Source organism: Carassius carassius, chromosome 3 (assembly GCF_963082965.1).
Source record: "Carassius carassius chromosome 3, fCarCar2.1, whole genome shotgun sequence".
NCBI lineage: Eukaryota > Metazoa > Chordata > Actinopteri > Cypriniformes > Cyprinidae > Carassius > Carassius carassius.
In genome coordinates this window covers 10,991,799-11,005,292 of record NC_081757.1, presented here as the reverse complement: position 1 = coordinate 11,005,292, position 13,494 = coordinate 10,991,799, and the positions used below count along the sequence as shown (strand labels likewise).

General features: G+C 38.6%; 1 protein-coding gene across 3 annotated transcripts in view; it reads right to left on the bottom strand.

Annotated features, from left to right (window-relative positions):
• Positions 1-1,111: 1,111 nt before the first annotated feature.
• Positions 1,112-13,494, bottom strand: part of LOC132118956 (trithorax group protein osa-like) — a 61,940-nt gene continuing 49,557 nt past the window's right edge. For 2 of the 3 annotated variants that reach the window (XM_059528710.1, XM_059528718.1), the window contains exons 3-5: positions 4,921-5,046; positions 4,696-4,768; positions 1,112-4,119 (exon numbers count right to left, since the gene is read on the bottom strand). In XM_059528710.1, coding sequence (XP_059384693.1) covers positions 3,086-4,119; positions 4,696-4,768; positions 4,921-5,046 — 1,233 coding nt within the window. In that variant the 3' untranslated portion in view covers positions 1,112-3,085. The remainder of the gene's footprint in view (positions 4,120-4,695; positions 4,769-4,920; positions 5,047-13,494) is intronic. The other variant, XR_009426084.1, reaches the window with a different exon arrangement.

Here is a 13,494-nt window from a genome sequence, read left to right as displayed (position 1 = left end):
CATCTTTCATAAAAGTGCAAACTAAAGAGACTTGCTCAGTAAAGTCTAGCTGATGTCTGTGCAATCTGATCCCTGCAGTGTCATAGTCATACCAATCATTCCATTCACTTCTTACAGATGGCATTTAACTGTACTTCATTTGAGTCTGTCCACACTGCATCTTGTGCAAATTATGACTCTGGAAAGAAAGAAAGAGTTTTTGTATTACTTTGAATTACTTGTGGATTTCAAAGTCTGGATTATCAAATTAGATTTTACCCAGACTTCTGTTGTGTGGCAATAGCTCTGATCTGTAACTATAAAACATGAAGATATGAGTTTTTAAAACTATCATGTGCTGATGCAAAACAAAGGCAGCTTTTTATGTGGAAGCAAAACTGCTGATCTAAAAATGAAACAGGCAAAACCATAAAACAGCATTAAGAGGAACTATGCCAAAATTGGCTGTTTATATTTATCTATTCATAAGGAAACCAATAGCAAAAGAACAGAGACTGTATATACAGAACCTTTAGCTTGTACTAAATCAAACATTTCAAACAATTTAGATGCACATTAATGTCCTGTATGACTTTACTTAATAATTGTAAAAAAAAAAATATTGCTTCACAAAATTTTGGAGCATCTTTATTAGACTAATTAACATTTAAATTTTCTCATTCGCATATTACTTTTAGATAAGAAAATAGTGATTTCATTTACCACATTAAAAAGCTACACTCTGAAGGAAATGAAACTGTTTATTTCATAATAACCTCAAGCCCCAATAAAACATTTTTTACTGTATAAAAAATGAAGGATAGCTCAAAACAGACTAGAACAGAAATAAAAGTGAGCAGTAGTGAAAGAAGGTATTTTCTCTCTTAAATCACTTTACATATTACTTTGTTCCCACCTTGTCCTGATAAGCAGTCACAAAAGAAATATACTGACTGTGTTGCTCTTGTATCATTATAAGATCATTTTAGCACAGCAGACATCAGATATCTCAACACTAAATGAGGTGTGGTGCTAATATTTATTTATAGTCATAAATAGCACTCATACCACCAATGGAAACAGAAGTATGATACTGAAGAAGAACATGTTTAAAAAAGTCCAAATGGAGACATTTTTGTTTTTATGAGGTTTATTTTCCAATCTAAAATATGAAGACAAAATATAATAAATCACAATTAATCACAAATCAGAATGTCTTCAAGTTCATGGCATCAACTACATGGTCATGAACTACTGGAAACCCAAGACTCTGGCACAAAGGACTGTGGGTTTTATGCACTCACTGTGACAGGTGCTGCTCTTGTATTACATAATAGGTGGTGTGATCATAGATTTTGTCCCTCTGCTACACTAAGGCTGCCGTTTCAGTGTAGCTGGTGTGCACTTACAAAAGACATTCCTAGAACCGCTGAAAAGTGTCCTTGGTCCAAAAAGCATCAAGATCCTTAAGATCCTCATTTCTTTAGATGGAACAGATTATTACAAAGACACTGGTGTCTAGTGTAAAATGTATTATGCTTTAGCAATATGACACAAGTTAGAGAGCCTTTTAGACTGTGCAATTACATCAGAATGAACTGCTGAAACCTCCCAATTTAAAAACACAAAACATAAAAACTTCTTAAGCCAGACTGGAGTACCAGAAGTCCAGTTATGTCAAAAACATAACAGATTTTTTCACCTTTGTAATACATAGTATTACTCCAAAGCTAACCATACTGTCTTGCATAATACAAATTACAATAGAGTTTCCTAGTGTAAAATATTTCATTTGCAATTTCAATGTGACACTCATTTCTTTACATCATTGCATTTTTGTTTTATTTATTCTTTTGATAATTATTTACAAAGAAATTCTGAAGAATTCATCAGCAGAAAAGAAGCATAAATATGTGTACTTCTCCTTTGTATGTTACAGTTTAAGAAACCATATTTTACAAAATACTTTATGTACAGGACAATAACCTTTTTAGATACCCTCAAGTAGTTCATTACAGAAATGATTTCATATGCTTTTCAAATAGCAAGAACGAAAAGCTGCACATATGAGCCTGGTCTGGCAGGATACTGCCAACAATACTGTTACAACATTGGATTTAAGTGACAGTTCACCCAAAAATGACAATTCTGTCAACATCTACTCGCCCCATGTTAATGAGTAAATAAAAAGTGTTTTGTCCATACAGTGAAAGTTAGTGTTGTTTTCAACACCATTAACTTCCATTGAACAGACAAAATGTCTTCAAAATGTATTCTGTAATACAGATTTGGAAAGACATATGGGCAAGTAAATGATGACAGAATTGTCATTTTTGGGTGAGCTGTCCCTTTAACTGAATGAGAACTTTCTTTACACTGCTGGGGAAAGCTCATGTTTTCATAAATCAGTGTTTCACTCCATAATAAATTTGATGATAATTACAATATTATTCAAACAGCGCAGAGAGCACTGGAAGAGCAACCACTGAGAAAAGGAAAGGGCATCTTATAATATAAGTCAGTTTAATGATGGCCAAAGCCAGGTTTTGCTGTGCCTAAGCAGTGCCTCATGTCCACCGATACATTCTCACTAATGCTAACCAAAAAAGAACGCTTTAGGACTTCAAGGTTCATTCACACCAAAGATGATAATTATAACAATGAACTAAAAGGTTTCTGAGCCAATCAGATGCCACCCAAGCTTGCATGTATACAGGACCCAATAAACTTCATAATTTAGAACAAAATCATTTCTGGAGATCGAAACAGCTTGCCCAAACAAACATTCTGGAAAAGTAAACACCTTGGAACTACCATTTGTCCATGGCGTCAGGATGTCCTCTAACAGAACATAGCTGATTATGTATCTCAAACTTCTTTTTACTAAGCGAAGAACAATAAAGTGAGTATATCGGGGCCTTAAAGCTGCAGACAACTGCGCGGTTATGACAAGAGGAAAGTTACCGTCCGTTGGTGTGGACACTAATATAGTTCTTGTTATAGTTAGTGCTCTTGGTGTGAACATGCCTTTACAGAACGATGAGCCCACAAACCCATTCTTGTGCTGTGTAGTGATTTTCAAACCTAAGACGCTCTTGATCAGTCCCTATGAGTTTTGCTCAAGGTATTCATCTATCATGGTGAGATTGTTCAGCCAGTCTTCATTGTTTCCCACCAGAGTGTCTATGAAGTCTACCTCCGCACCACCACTGCCTCCTCCTCCAGGTCCTTGTAGCCCCGCTGCCATTGCCCCATTGCTCTGATGCTGAGGGATGTAGTCATAGGAAGGCAGTTTATCTCCGGGATTGTAGCCATGTGGTGAACAGTGTTTCCCTGCAGAAGCAGTCTGGTAACTAGGAGGCCCCATCCCATGGGCAGGGTGCATCATGGATGGACCTCCTGGTTTCATAACAGCTAGAGCGGAAAGTGGACCTCGCATTCTGAGGTTCTGTTGGGCCATGGAGGAAAGCGGCTGGGTGGTGGGCATCTTCTGGTCCTGCCTGCCAACCAAACCAGGGGCTACCTGATTAGGAGGAGGACGGGAACCAGGGAAGTTGGCTGGCATACCTGCCATGCTGGATCGCTGTGGAAACTGAGGACCTCCACATCCAGATAGGGCTCCTCTGGAGGGGAAAGGATGTGGGTGGTTCACAGAGTCCATATGTGGCTGCACTGCTTGTTGGTGCTGCCAGAGCTGGGACTGTGACGTGGCCTGCTGCTGCTGCTGCTGCTGGGGAGGGAACATCATGCGTGACTGAAGAGCTCCAGCTTGGTGCAGTGCCTGCCGCAGGTGATGTGTGGGCACGGGACCGCCTGGTAAGTTGGGGCATGGCATTCCAGGTCGCGTCACAGCGTGAGCTGGGTGTAACGGTTGACGTGGAGGCCCTCCCATTCCCATCATGCTCTGGCCAGACTGCATCGCCATTCCAAAGTCTTGCGACGGGTGGCAGAGGGGTTGTTTGGAGCCTTTGCCACATACGTATCCTCCAACTGACGGGCCCATCTGAGAGACCGAGCTGGAGGAAAGACCCATTTGGGTTGTGGGTAAAGGACCACTATGGGAGAGCATGGAGGGATTCAGCGGTTGAGAAGCTCCCAGAGGATATCCACCACACTCTGGATGGAGCGGTCGACCTGGACCTGTAAAAAGCAAAAACAGTTGACTTTCAGCATGCCTTTAGGTATACTACTGTTTAAATGTTTAGGATCGGATTTTTTATGTTTTAAAAAGACACCTCTTATGATTACCATGGGGGTATTTATTTGATACAGTAAAACAGTACTATTGTGAAATCTAATTAGTTAAAATAAGTAATTGAATGTAAAAGGCATCAGTGTCTCATGATCCTTCAGAAATCAGTCTAACATGCTGAGAAGCATCTGTGATTTGTAAAAATATGCAAGTCTTTTGTTTTATGACTTTTTTTTTTTGCATCTTTTTTTAGCACTCATTTACTAATAATTTTGTAAAAATTCCATATTTATGTGCACAGAAAAGTTCTCACTCCAAAGGCTTTTTTTTATATCAAGTCTTAATAAATGATTAGCCCCCAGGAGCATTTTTGTGTGCACAGTTTCAGAATTTTCTATGTGCAAACGTATTAATGAATCATGATTTCTGCATTTTGAAAAAATCTGTGTTTAGATTTTGTGCAAAAATGGTAAATCAGACCCAGTATTTACAATCATTCATGTGGTATGGTGATGATACCGTACCTTGAAATAGTGCCACCTGTTGGCAGTCTGTGATATGCCCTCCATTCATTTGCTCCATATGCCTTTGCTTTTCCTATAAGAAACAGAAAAGAACACATTAACACAATTAAGGCAATCAAATTCTACCTCTTAAGAAGTGTAAATTAAAAGGCCATTCATTCACCACAAATAACAAAATTACGATTTAACAGAATAGTACATTCAACATGCAGTTTGAGCACTGACTTGTTGTTGAAGCTGCTTCTTTATTAGCTGATTCTTAAGCATCATGTTGTAGTTGCTGCCCTGGGGCTGCCGTGGCACAGCTGACAAAGGGTCCTGAAGAGGTGGCACCATTCCTGCACCTTGATCCTAAAACAAAAACAATAAAAAAAAAGGTCACTATACAACCTGCACTCACCTTCAAACTATATTGTAGCTCTGCATAACTCAAATGTGTCAAAACATATTCGCACAGACATGATCTCAACTTCACTTGACCCACACAGACAACTGTAACTAACTACGTATAATCTCACCATGATCAAAGACGTGACGCCATTCAGTGTAACTCAACACCGCTAAAGAGGTCATCTCAACCAAGCCCACATGTTCTAACAGGGCTTCTTTCCTTAGCAAAGTTGTAAACATCTGTAAATAACCACAGAGGATTCAGACCAGACCCTGCCTTCCCAGAGCCAAGGACGTTTGTTTTCGTTGGCTTTGTCTGAATGCACCCCAATCCAGCTAGGCATTCCCATATTCCCATTCCCACAGAAGAAACACTCCCCAACCTCTTCCCTCCCTACTCCCATCCAAATCCTCAAAACACATGCGTAACCAGAGTAGAACATTAATCACGGACCATTATGAAGACGTGGAGAGATAACTACTGCAGGTCTACGGCAGAATTCAATGATCTGCTTCACGTCATAAAGACACAAACACAAAATGAAATTAATGGGTTTATTATGTTGTGTGAATTCAATTAAATCTCCAACTACATATGCTTAGCATTACACATAGCTAATATCATGCTCAAGAACAACCAGAGGTAATCTGAGGCACAAACAGACACTCCTAGCATGAATCTGGTGTAATCATCTTTGCTTGTAGCAGGCAGGGTGGTGAAACGACTTCCCAGGGGGAATATCGTGGTGCTTTGCAGTGGAAATGAATGGCTTGTCTGCAGCACTAGTGCTGGTAATGGATATTGATCCAGCACTTTGGTATGTGCAGCAGGAATGAGGAGATGGTTTAGATGCTTTTGTTGGTTGTGTTGGGTTAGGGCTGTGCCTGAGTATTGTCCATGCATGATTCTGTTTTGCCATTAAGGACTAAAACTTCTAATGATTATAAAGAACACTCACATCTGTTACTTCTTAAAGGAACAGTTCATCCAAAAATTAACATTCTATCACCATTTAGTCACCAATCACTTGAAGTCATACGGGTTTGTGGGGACGAGTACATTATGCCAGTATTTGAATTTTTAGTCAAACTATCCCTTTAAGATATTATGAGTAATGCTTAGACATTATTAAAACCCGCTCGAATGCTCTCTGCAAAGCCCAAGGAAAGAAAATAGTGAGTTGATTAGTATGATAATCAGCGACTCTCACACAAATCCATTAGGGAGATGTAAATAAAAACCTTGTTTTTTTTCCTCTAAGCGAACGCTAGATGGCGCATGCGCACTCTAACAGTCCGTAATAAAGCGGTACGCTCTGCGCGTTTAACAGCTTGATCCACCTCGAGTTTACGGTGAGCTTTTCAGTCGCCTGTCTTGATCGATCCCCTTATTGTAAAAAGCCAGAGTGATCCAAATCCAGTCAGCCTAGTGTATTTACTGATAAATATAAATGATTACTGTGCCCATACTCCGTGACTTATGTTTTTGTCTGTCAGGACGCAGCTTTTCTGCTCCATCCGGGAAAGCTCGCCAAGTTAAACAGCGTTTCCGATTGTGCCCTCGATAAGAGACGGCCTTTCATTATTTTCCCCCTGTCCTGAGCTACACCCCAACACCTCACAAGCTTTCCAGAGCCTCCAGCAACACACGCACGTTTCAAGTAAAGCAGTCCATCAAGCAAGCCGGCCGCCTCCCCTTTCCGTTCCGCGCGCTCACTCAGCTTTTCATGCAACTCACATTTCAGCGTGCATTTAATAGATTAGATATCACAGCAGCAGAGGTTATCAAAGCAATCCGCTGCCTTTGTTGTCGAACAGAATGCAATCGTTCCTATGCTTACGAGACGGTAACAAAGAAAGAGAGATATGTTTAACCCTGTCAAATCCATTGGGGTGGAAAGAAATGTAAATTTGGATTGCTCTCTCTCTCTCTTTCTCTCTCTCTCTCTCCCCCATTTATATTGCAGTATTTTATTTGCATTGCAAAATAAGTACAAAAGCAATAAAGTAATACTATGAATAAATACAATTAGGCTATCAATAATATAAAAAAGATGATAATTAGAAGTGCAGAATATTATTTTGAAAGCAAATGTAAGCAAAATTATCTAAAAAGAATATTAGAAGTGCAGAGTATTATTTCGAAAGCAAATGTAAGCAAAATGACATTAATTAAAAGTTATTTAAAGGCACAACGATGAAAAACAGCACTAAATATGCCCTAAACCACATAAAAGAGACATAATTGCCCATATCAATCTAACAAGAGAAATAAAACCAATTAAGCATTTGCGTGGGGCTGAGCATGAAAGGATGTTCTCTCACTTAACCCAGAGCTTGCATGTTTGACCTTGCCTTTGTCATCTGAATCAGGGTTATTATAGATTTTTGACATTTCAATCGTTTTTTTATTTCGTTTTAATTTTTATTTAATTATTTCAATAATTTATTTTGGAAAAGTAATAGTTCACCCTTTACAAGATATTTATTTATTATTATTATTTATTTTTTTCAGTAACTTATTGCAAATGTACTCACTCCAGTACAGTCCACTCTAATGCCTACCCACACACACACAGAGTGAATTGTGGTTGTTCGATTTACCATAGATGCATAAACTATTACATTCCTCTAGTGTTAAACATTTAGTTACATCCTTGGATTGAGACCCCAATTTAAACACCAAGTAAGGCCTTATTTGCCAAAAATTAAAAACAAGGGGAAAATCAAATCTCTCTATATTTAGGTCCATTCTCCAGGCTTCAGCTAATTATCATGGGAAAATGTCTAAGAAGCAGCGCAGGACTATAGGAAGGGAAAGATAGAGAGATAGAGAGAGAGGTTGTTGTTAAATGTCAGTTAAGTCGCTTTGTCATGCAACTCCAAGTGACCTTGCTGGGAGCAGAGAGGGGGAGGGACAGAGAAGGAGGGAAAGCTTATGACTGCAAGAGTTAGGAAAGAATGAGATGAGGATGAATAGAGTGGGCAGAAAGCGAGGAATAAGAAGAGAGAAAGGGACTGACTCAGGCGCACAACTTTTACAAAACAGGTAGAATTAGAAATCTCAGTGGGTAATGGTAGCAGACACGAGACAGATAGAAAGAGAGAGTGCATGCAAGGAAAGCGTGCGAGAGAAAGTGGGACAGAGTTGTGTAGAGAACTCCACTTTGCCGTCCTGGCAGAAGTCCAGCTGTCCAGAGCCCAGGCAGACACTAAGTACTGCTTTTATCTCCACAGTAACCAAGTTTATTTACGTCTATTGCCTTGATGGTGGGGTTAAATTGCTATGAAATTATGACAGACACATTACCAACTTTCAATGCACAAGCATCTTCATCGAATTGATAACATTTCTATAATATTTGATATGCATGCCCTGATATATGCGTGCACACATACGGCGATATCTACACGTACTCGTGTGTGATAGTGGGAGCGGCTCACATCATTGGGCATGAGAGGAGGATGTTAATGAATGTGACGCCTGACCTACTTCCACAACAAAACATATCAGCTCCCACTTTCTCTCTCTCTCTCTCTATATATCTCTCTCTCTCTCTTTCTCTGCTTGTGTGGCTTGGAGACAAGAGCCAGTCTTCATGCCAGTTTGGTTAACCAAATTGTGCCATCACAAAAATCCAGTTCTTGGGTCGCCGAGGATTTCCACGTGTTTTGTTCACACATGTAAAAATAGATTTTAGATTAGAAAAAAAATCCTGTTATTGAAGGGGAAAGCGAATAAAGAACGGAGGTGTGTGGGTGGACGGATGTGAAGGAGAGAACAAGCTCTCCCAGTCTTGGTGCTTTGAAGCCTGCTAACTATCCTGGGACCCTTTGAAACACCGCTTCAAATTCCCGAACTGTTCCTGGCACGCACTTCTGCACACAAACACAAACACACAGACACAGACACAGACACACACATATTCACCCATCCCCCTACCAGTGCCAGACACTGGAAAGCGTAAGATCCATACACACACACACACACACACTTGTGTGATAAAGCATGCCCACATACTGCATTCGCACAAAACATATTTGCACACTGAAAACGTTCTCACACGTACAGTACACACATTCACACACACCTGGGCTTAGAGGGAAAGAGCTGCTGCCAGGCTAGTGTTAACTTGGCAGAGTGCTTAATTTATTCAGCATTCATTCCTGCCGCAGCTGGGCTCTGTGTCCTCAACCTTGCAGAACCACAGAACCACGCTGGGCTACGATATCTTCGGTGCGGCTCTCACACCTTGGGCCCTGGTGGACCGTTCTAATTATTACTCGGTAAATTCTTGAATTGCTTTACTTTACCTTGGCTGTATTCTAAGATCCTTCTCAGCATTTCTATAACAATGAGGCTCTTTTTCTCTGTGCTGGATGCAGAGGCTTATTTGTTTGCATTTGTCCAATCTAGGCCCCTCCGAAATACCCTGGAACCATATTCTCTACCATCTGTACCATCTACACCCCCCCACCCCCCGCCCCTCTCCTGTCCACACTCCTCCCTCCATTCCACCTCAGGGCAAGGTCACTCGGGACGGGCTCTGCTTCGCCACTACACTACAACACAAAGACAACACGGTCGGCCTTAAACTGCATCTCACCCAGTGTTTTATTAAGCCATTTTAGCCACTGTAACGTCTTGTACTGTTAACGTGAATATTCTCCACACAGTGTCATACCTGTTATAATCTCTTACTGTACACTGAATAATAATGCTAAATAAATGAATGAACAGTTATACTCATTATTGAAATCTTCTAATATAAAAGGAGCTCTACAGAAACTGAATCAATCAAATTTCGCATTGCATGAGTTCTAATTAGTTATAGACCAATATATCAACCAGAAGGATATTGGGTGTGTTTGCTGGCTGACTAAAATGTTATGCATATTTTCAAATGTTTATATTTTAAATTAAATTATTTTTTTATGTGATTCAATTGAATTATTTTTAAGTTGAATAAATCATTAGTACAATTAATTTAAAAATAGATACATATCCTTTTAAATGATTTATTGAAATAAAATAGATCATAGAGATTAGTACATTTGCATTCAAATTCATTGTGATGAAATTATATTTTAAATATTTTAAAATCAAGTAAAATCATAAAAATGCTTAATGTTTAAAAATGTAAATAAAATGTTGGTAAATTAATTTACTTAAATTCTATTTAAATATTTTTTTATTAATAAATTATTATATTTTCATACATTTCATAATTAAAACATTTCAAATATAAAAAAATAGCAAGCAGAAAAATAAACAAACAAACAAATGAAAAGCGTATATCTACATTATACCAGCCAGCGATTGGTCATCGGTAATTGAATTTAAAATTGAATGATGGTTGACTATACTAGCTCACATGTTGCTTTTACACAGTGTCTTTCACTTCCTCTCTTCCACGCAAAACACAGGCTGCTGTAACTGGCTGCTCGCTTCACTGATGTCTTACAGTCCCCGATGGGGGACAGACCTCTGGCATTTCTTCTTTTTTGATCTGATCACATGTTCAGCCTTTGCGTTTCTCATCTACTGGGCAAACACAGTGTCTGTTTGACTACACAGACAGGAGGGCTTTGTTTCCAATGTAGACTGTTTACTGGGGGAGAGAAAGTTTGATTTCCATGTAGTTCTCTTGAGATACTGATACCTTGCAGGTGTATGTGTGTGTGTGTGTGAGTGAGTGTGGTGCAGAATACCAAGCACACAGGTCTGGCGGCTCATATCTAATAATTAAAAGGGAATGGGGAAAGATTATCTTGAACAAAGAAATAAAGAGCAGTGTGTGCTGCTACATTGTACTATTCGACCTCTCCAATTCGAAACCAAAGACACTTTCTTCAATTAAAACACACACACACACACACACACACACACACACACATACACACACACACACACACACACACAGTCTGAGAGGGATCGTGGGGGGATTACTGCTGTCAGGATAGATCAGCTGCTTAGACCACTCACCCTTGTCTAAATCAGACTGGTAGAAGCTACATGAAACAGGCAATCCCTTACAAACACTTTATAAACACCTCAGACACTCTTTCTAAACCTGTAATCGTAGCTTATTAGCCTCTAAGACACTCCACAAAGCTACCATGACAGGTTGTTGCCCTAAAATAACACTCTTTTCCGTAGGGTTTTATCTTCCTCTAAGCACACAAATGTTTTTGAAATGCATTTAAGTTCTGGCTTCCATTTCAAAACTGGATGAGTGAAACATACAAGAAATGCTGAAATAGAAAGCAGCTATTTAAATCTTTGTGGTGATTTAGCTAAAAGATTAACCAAACCATGTCTGTTAGCTAAAAGTTCAAGAAAATGATATAAACTCCAACAGGGGGGTCAGGACCCAGACTCACTTGGCTACTTAATAAATAAATCTATGAATTAAAAATATAAATAAATTCACAAATTCTGCATTTATTTGATCTAAATACAGTAAAACAGTGATATTGTGAAATTACATTTGAAATATATTAATATATTTTAAAATGTATTTTATATCTGTCACGGCAAAGCTGAATTGTCAATAGACCGATCCTTCAGAATTCTATGATATGCTGATTTTGTGCTCAAGAATGATTTGTTTTAGTTGCGCTGCTGAATTTTTGTGAAAACCTTTTTCTTCAGGATTCTTTTATGAATAAAAGTTCAAAAGAACAACGTTTATATATTAAATAGAAATGTTTTGTAAAATTACAAATGCCTTTGCTGTCGCTTTTGATCAACTAAATGCATCCTTGCTGTATAAAAATATTAATTTCCTTGAATTAAAAATCTTACTGACCCCAAACTTTTAAATGGTATGATAATGCTAAATATATGTATTTTTACTTTAAAAAGCACTGAAGCAAAAAATGCTGTTTACCAGGGATAATGGTCAAATATACAGTTTACCAATTACAGTTTAACATTACACAGAAACTGACCCCAGTATGTCATGACTGACCAATCAGAATCAAGTATTCCAAATAATGCATGAGATGTATGTTTATGTGTGTGTGTGTGTGTGTGTGTCCTGTGATATCTGCAGCCTGTTCAAGGTACTTATTGGAGGGAGTCCTTGAGATTCACCAATTCTTGGCTCTCTTCATGCAAGGTTAGCAATTTAAATCCACTGATAACATGTATAACACACACACACACACACACACACACACACACACACACACACACACACACACACACACACACACACACACACACACACACACATCCTTGAGCACTTTCTTCTTTTATTCTCCCTTTAGTATCTCAGTATCACTTCCCTTCTCTCTTGTCATGATGCAGAAATGTGAGAGGATCTATAAAAATCCATGTGTTTTTATGTGGTTGCTCTTTCTATTCCTTTTTTCCTAGTATGACAACCACGAAGGGGAGGAGCAACCAAAAAGATGTGAAAACACCATACAATTGAAGCTTCAGGTTGGTACAATTTTTCTTTTTTTTCCATGTACAATAAAATCTACACTGATTACCTTAATGTTATTGTGATAATTATGGGTAACTGCATTGCTAACATCAAATATAAAACATTTAGCAGCTTCTATACAGTACAGTATAATGAGTTTCTGCTGTAAATGCTGCAAAAAGATAAATGTCACATTTAACTAGTTTGTTATTGGTATATATGAAATAAATGCAACTGCATGATGCTTTTCTTGCTGACAGTTAATTTTAGAACTTTGACGTTTATGATACACATTAACTTTCTTGCTGAATAAATAACTAAGTGGTTAGCATTAAAACAGATATTTTTATGCAGGATCAACCTTCTTAATCAGCATCAGACATATTGATATTTCAAGATTGATTGGCCCATCTCTCTTCCTCTCTCATTCTTCCCAGTCTTAGTTTCTTGAAAGTCTCCTCTTGTTTTCACTCTCTTTCACCCTCCATTGTTTCTTTAATAACGCATCGTAATCCTGGATGAATGAATTAGGTTAATGCCGGGGAACAGGTCACATAAACAATATATTCTCTCTCTCTCTTTTTCATCTCACTCTCATGCTCAGTAAGCATGGACTGTTCTTTTAAGCACTGCACACCCGGTTTCATTTGGTAAATTGATTGGGAGATTTGTGTGCTGAGTGGAAGATAAAGCCCCGTGGGATGAGTGGAGGAGCCGCCACTATTAAAACGGACAGATGCCAAACACGCAAACACGAATCGCATGCTAAGGGCCCGCAGTGGCATGTCATTACGTTTATTTATTGTTATTTAAAGGAGGAAACCAAACGAAACCTCCTTTTTCAACCTCTTACTCTGTCATTAGCTACTTGTATTAAACATCGAAACACAGCCAAGTACCTCATGCACAATTTAAAAGGCATTATACAGAGCACTTGACTCATGTACAACAATTTAATGATTCAAGGGAATGT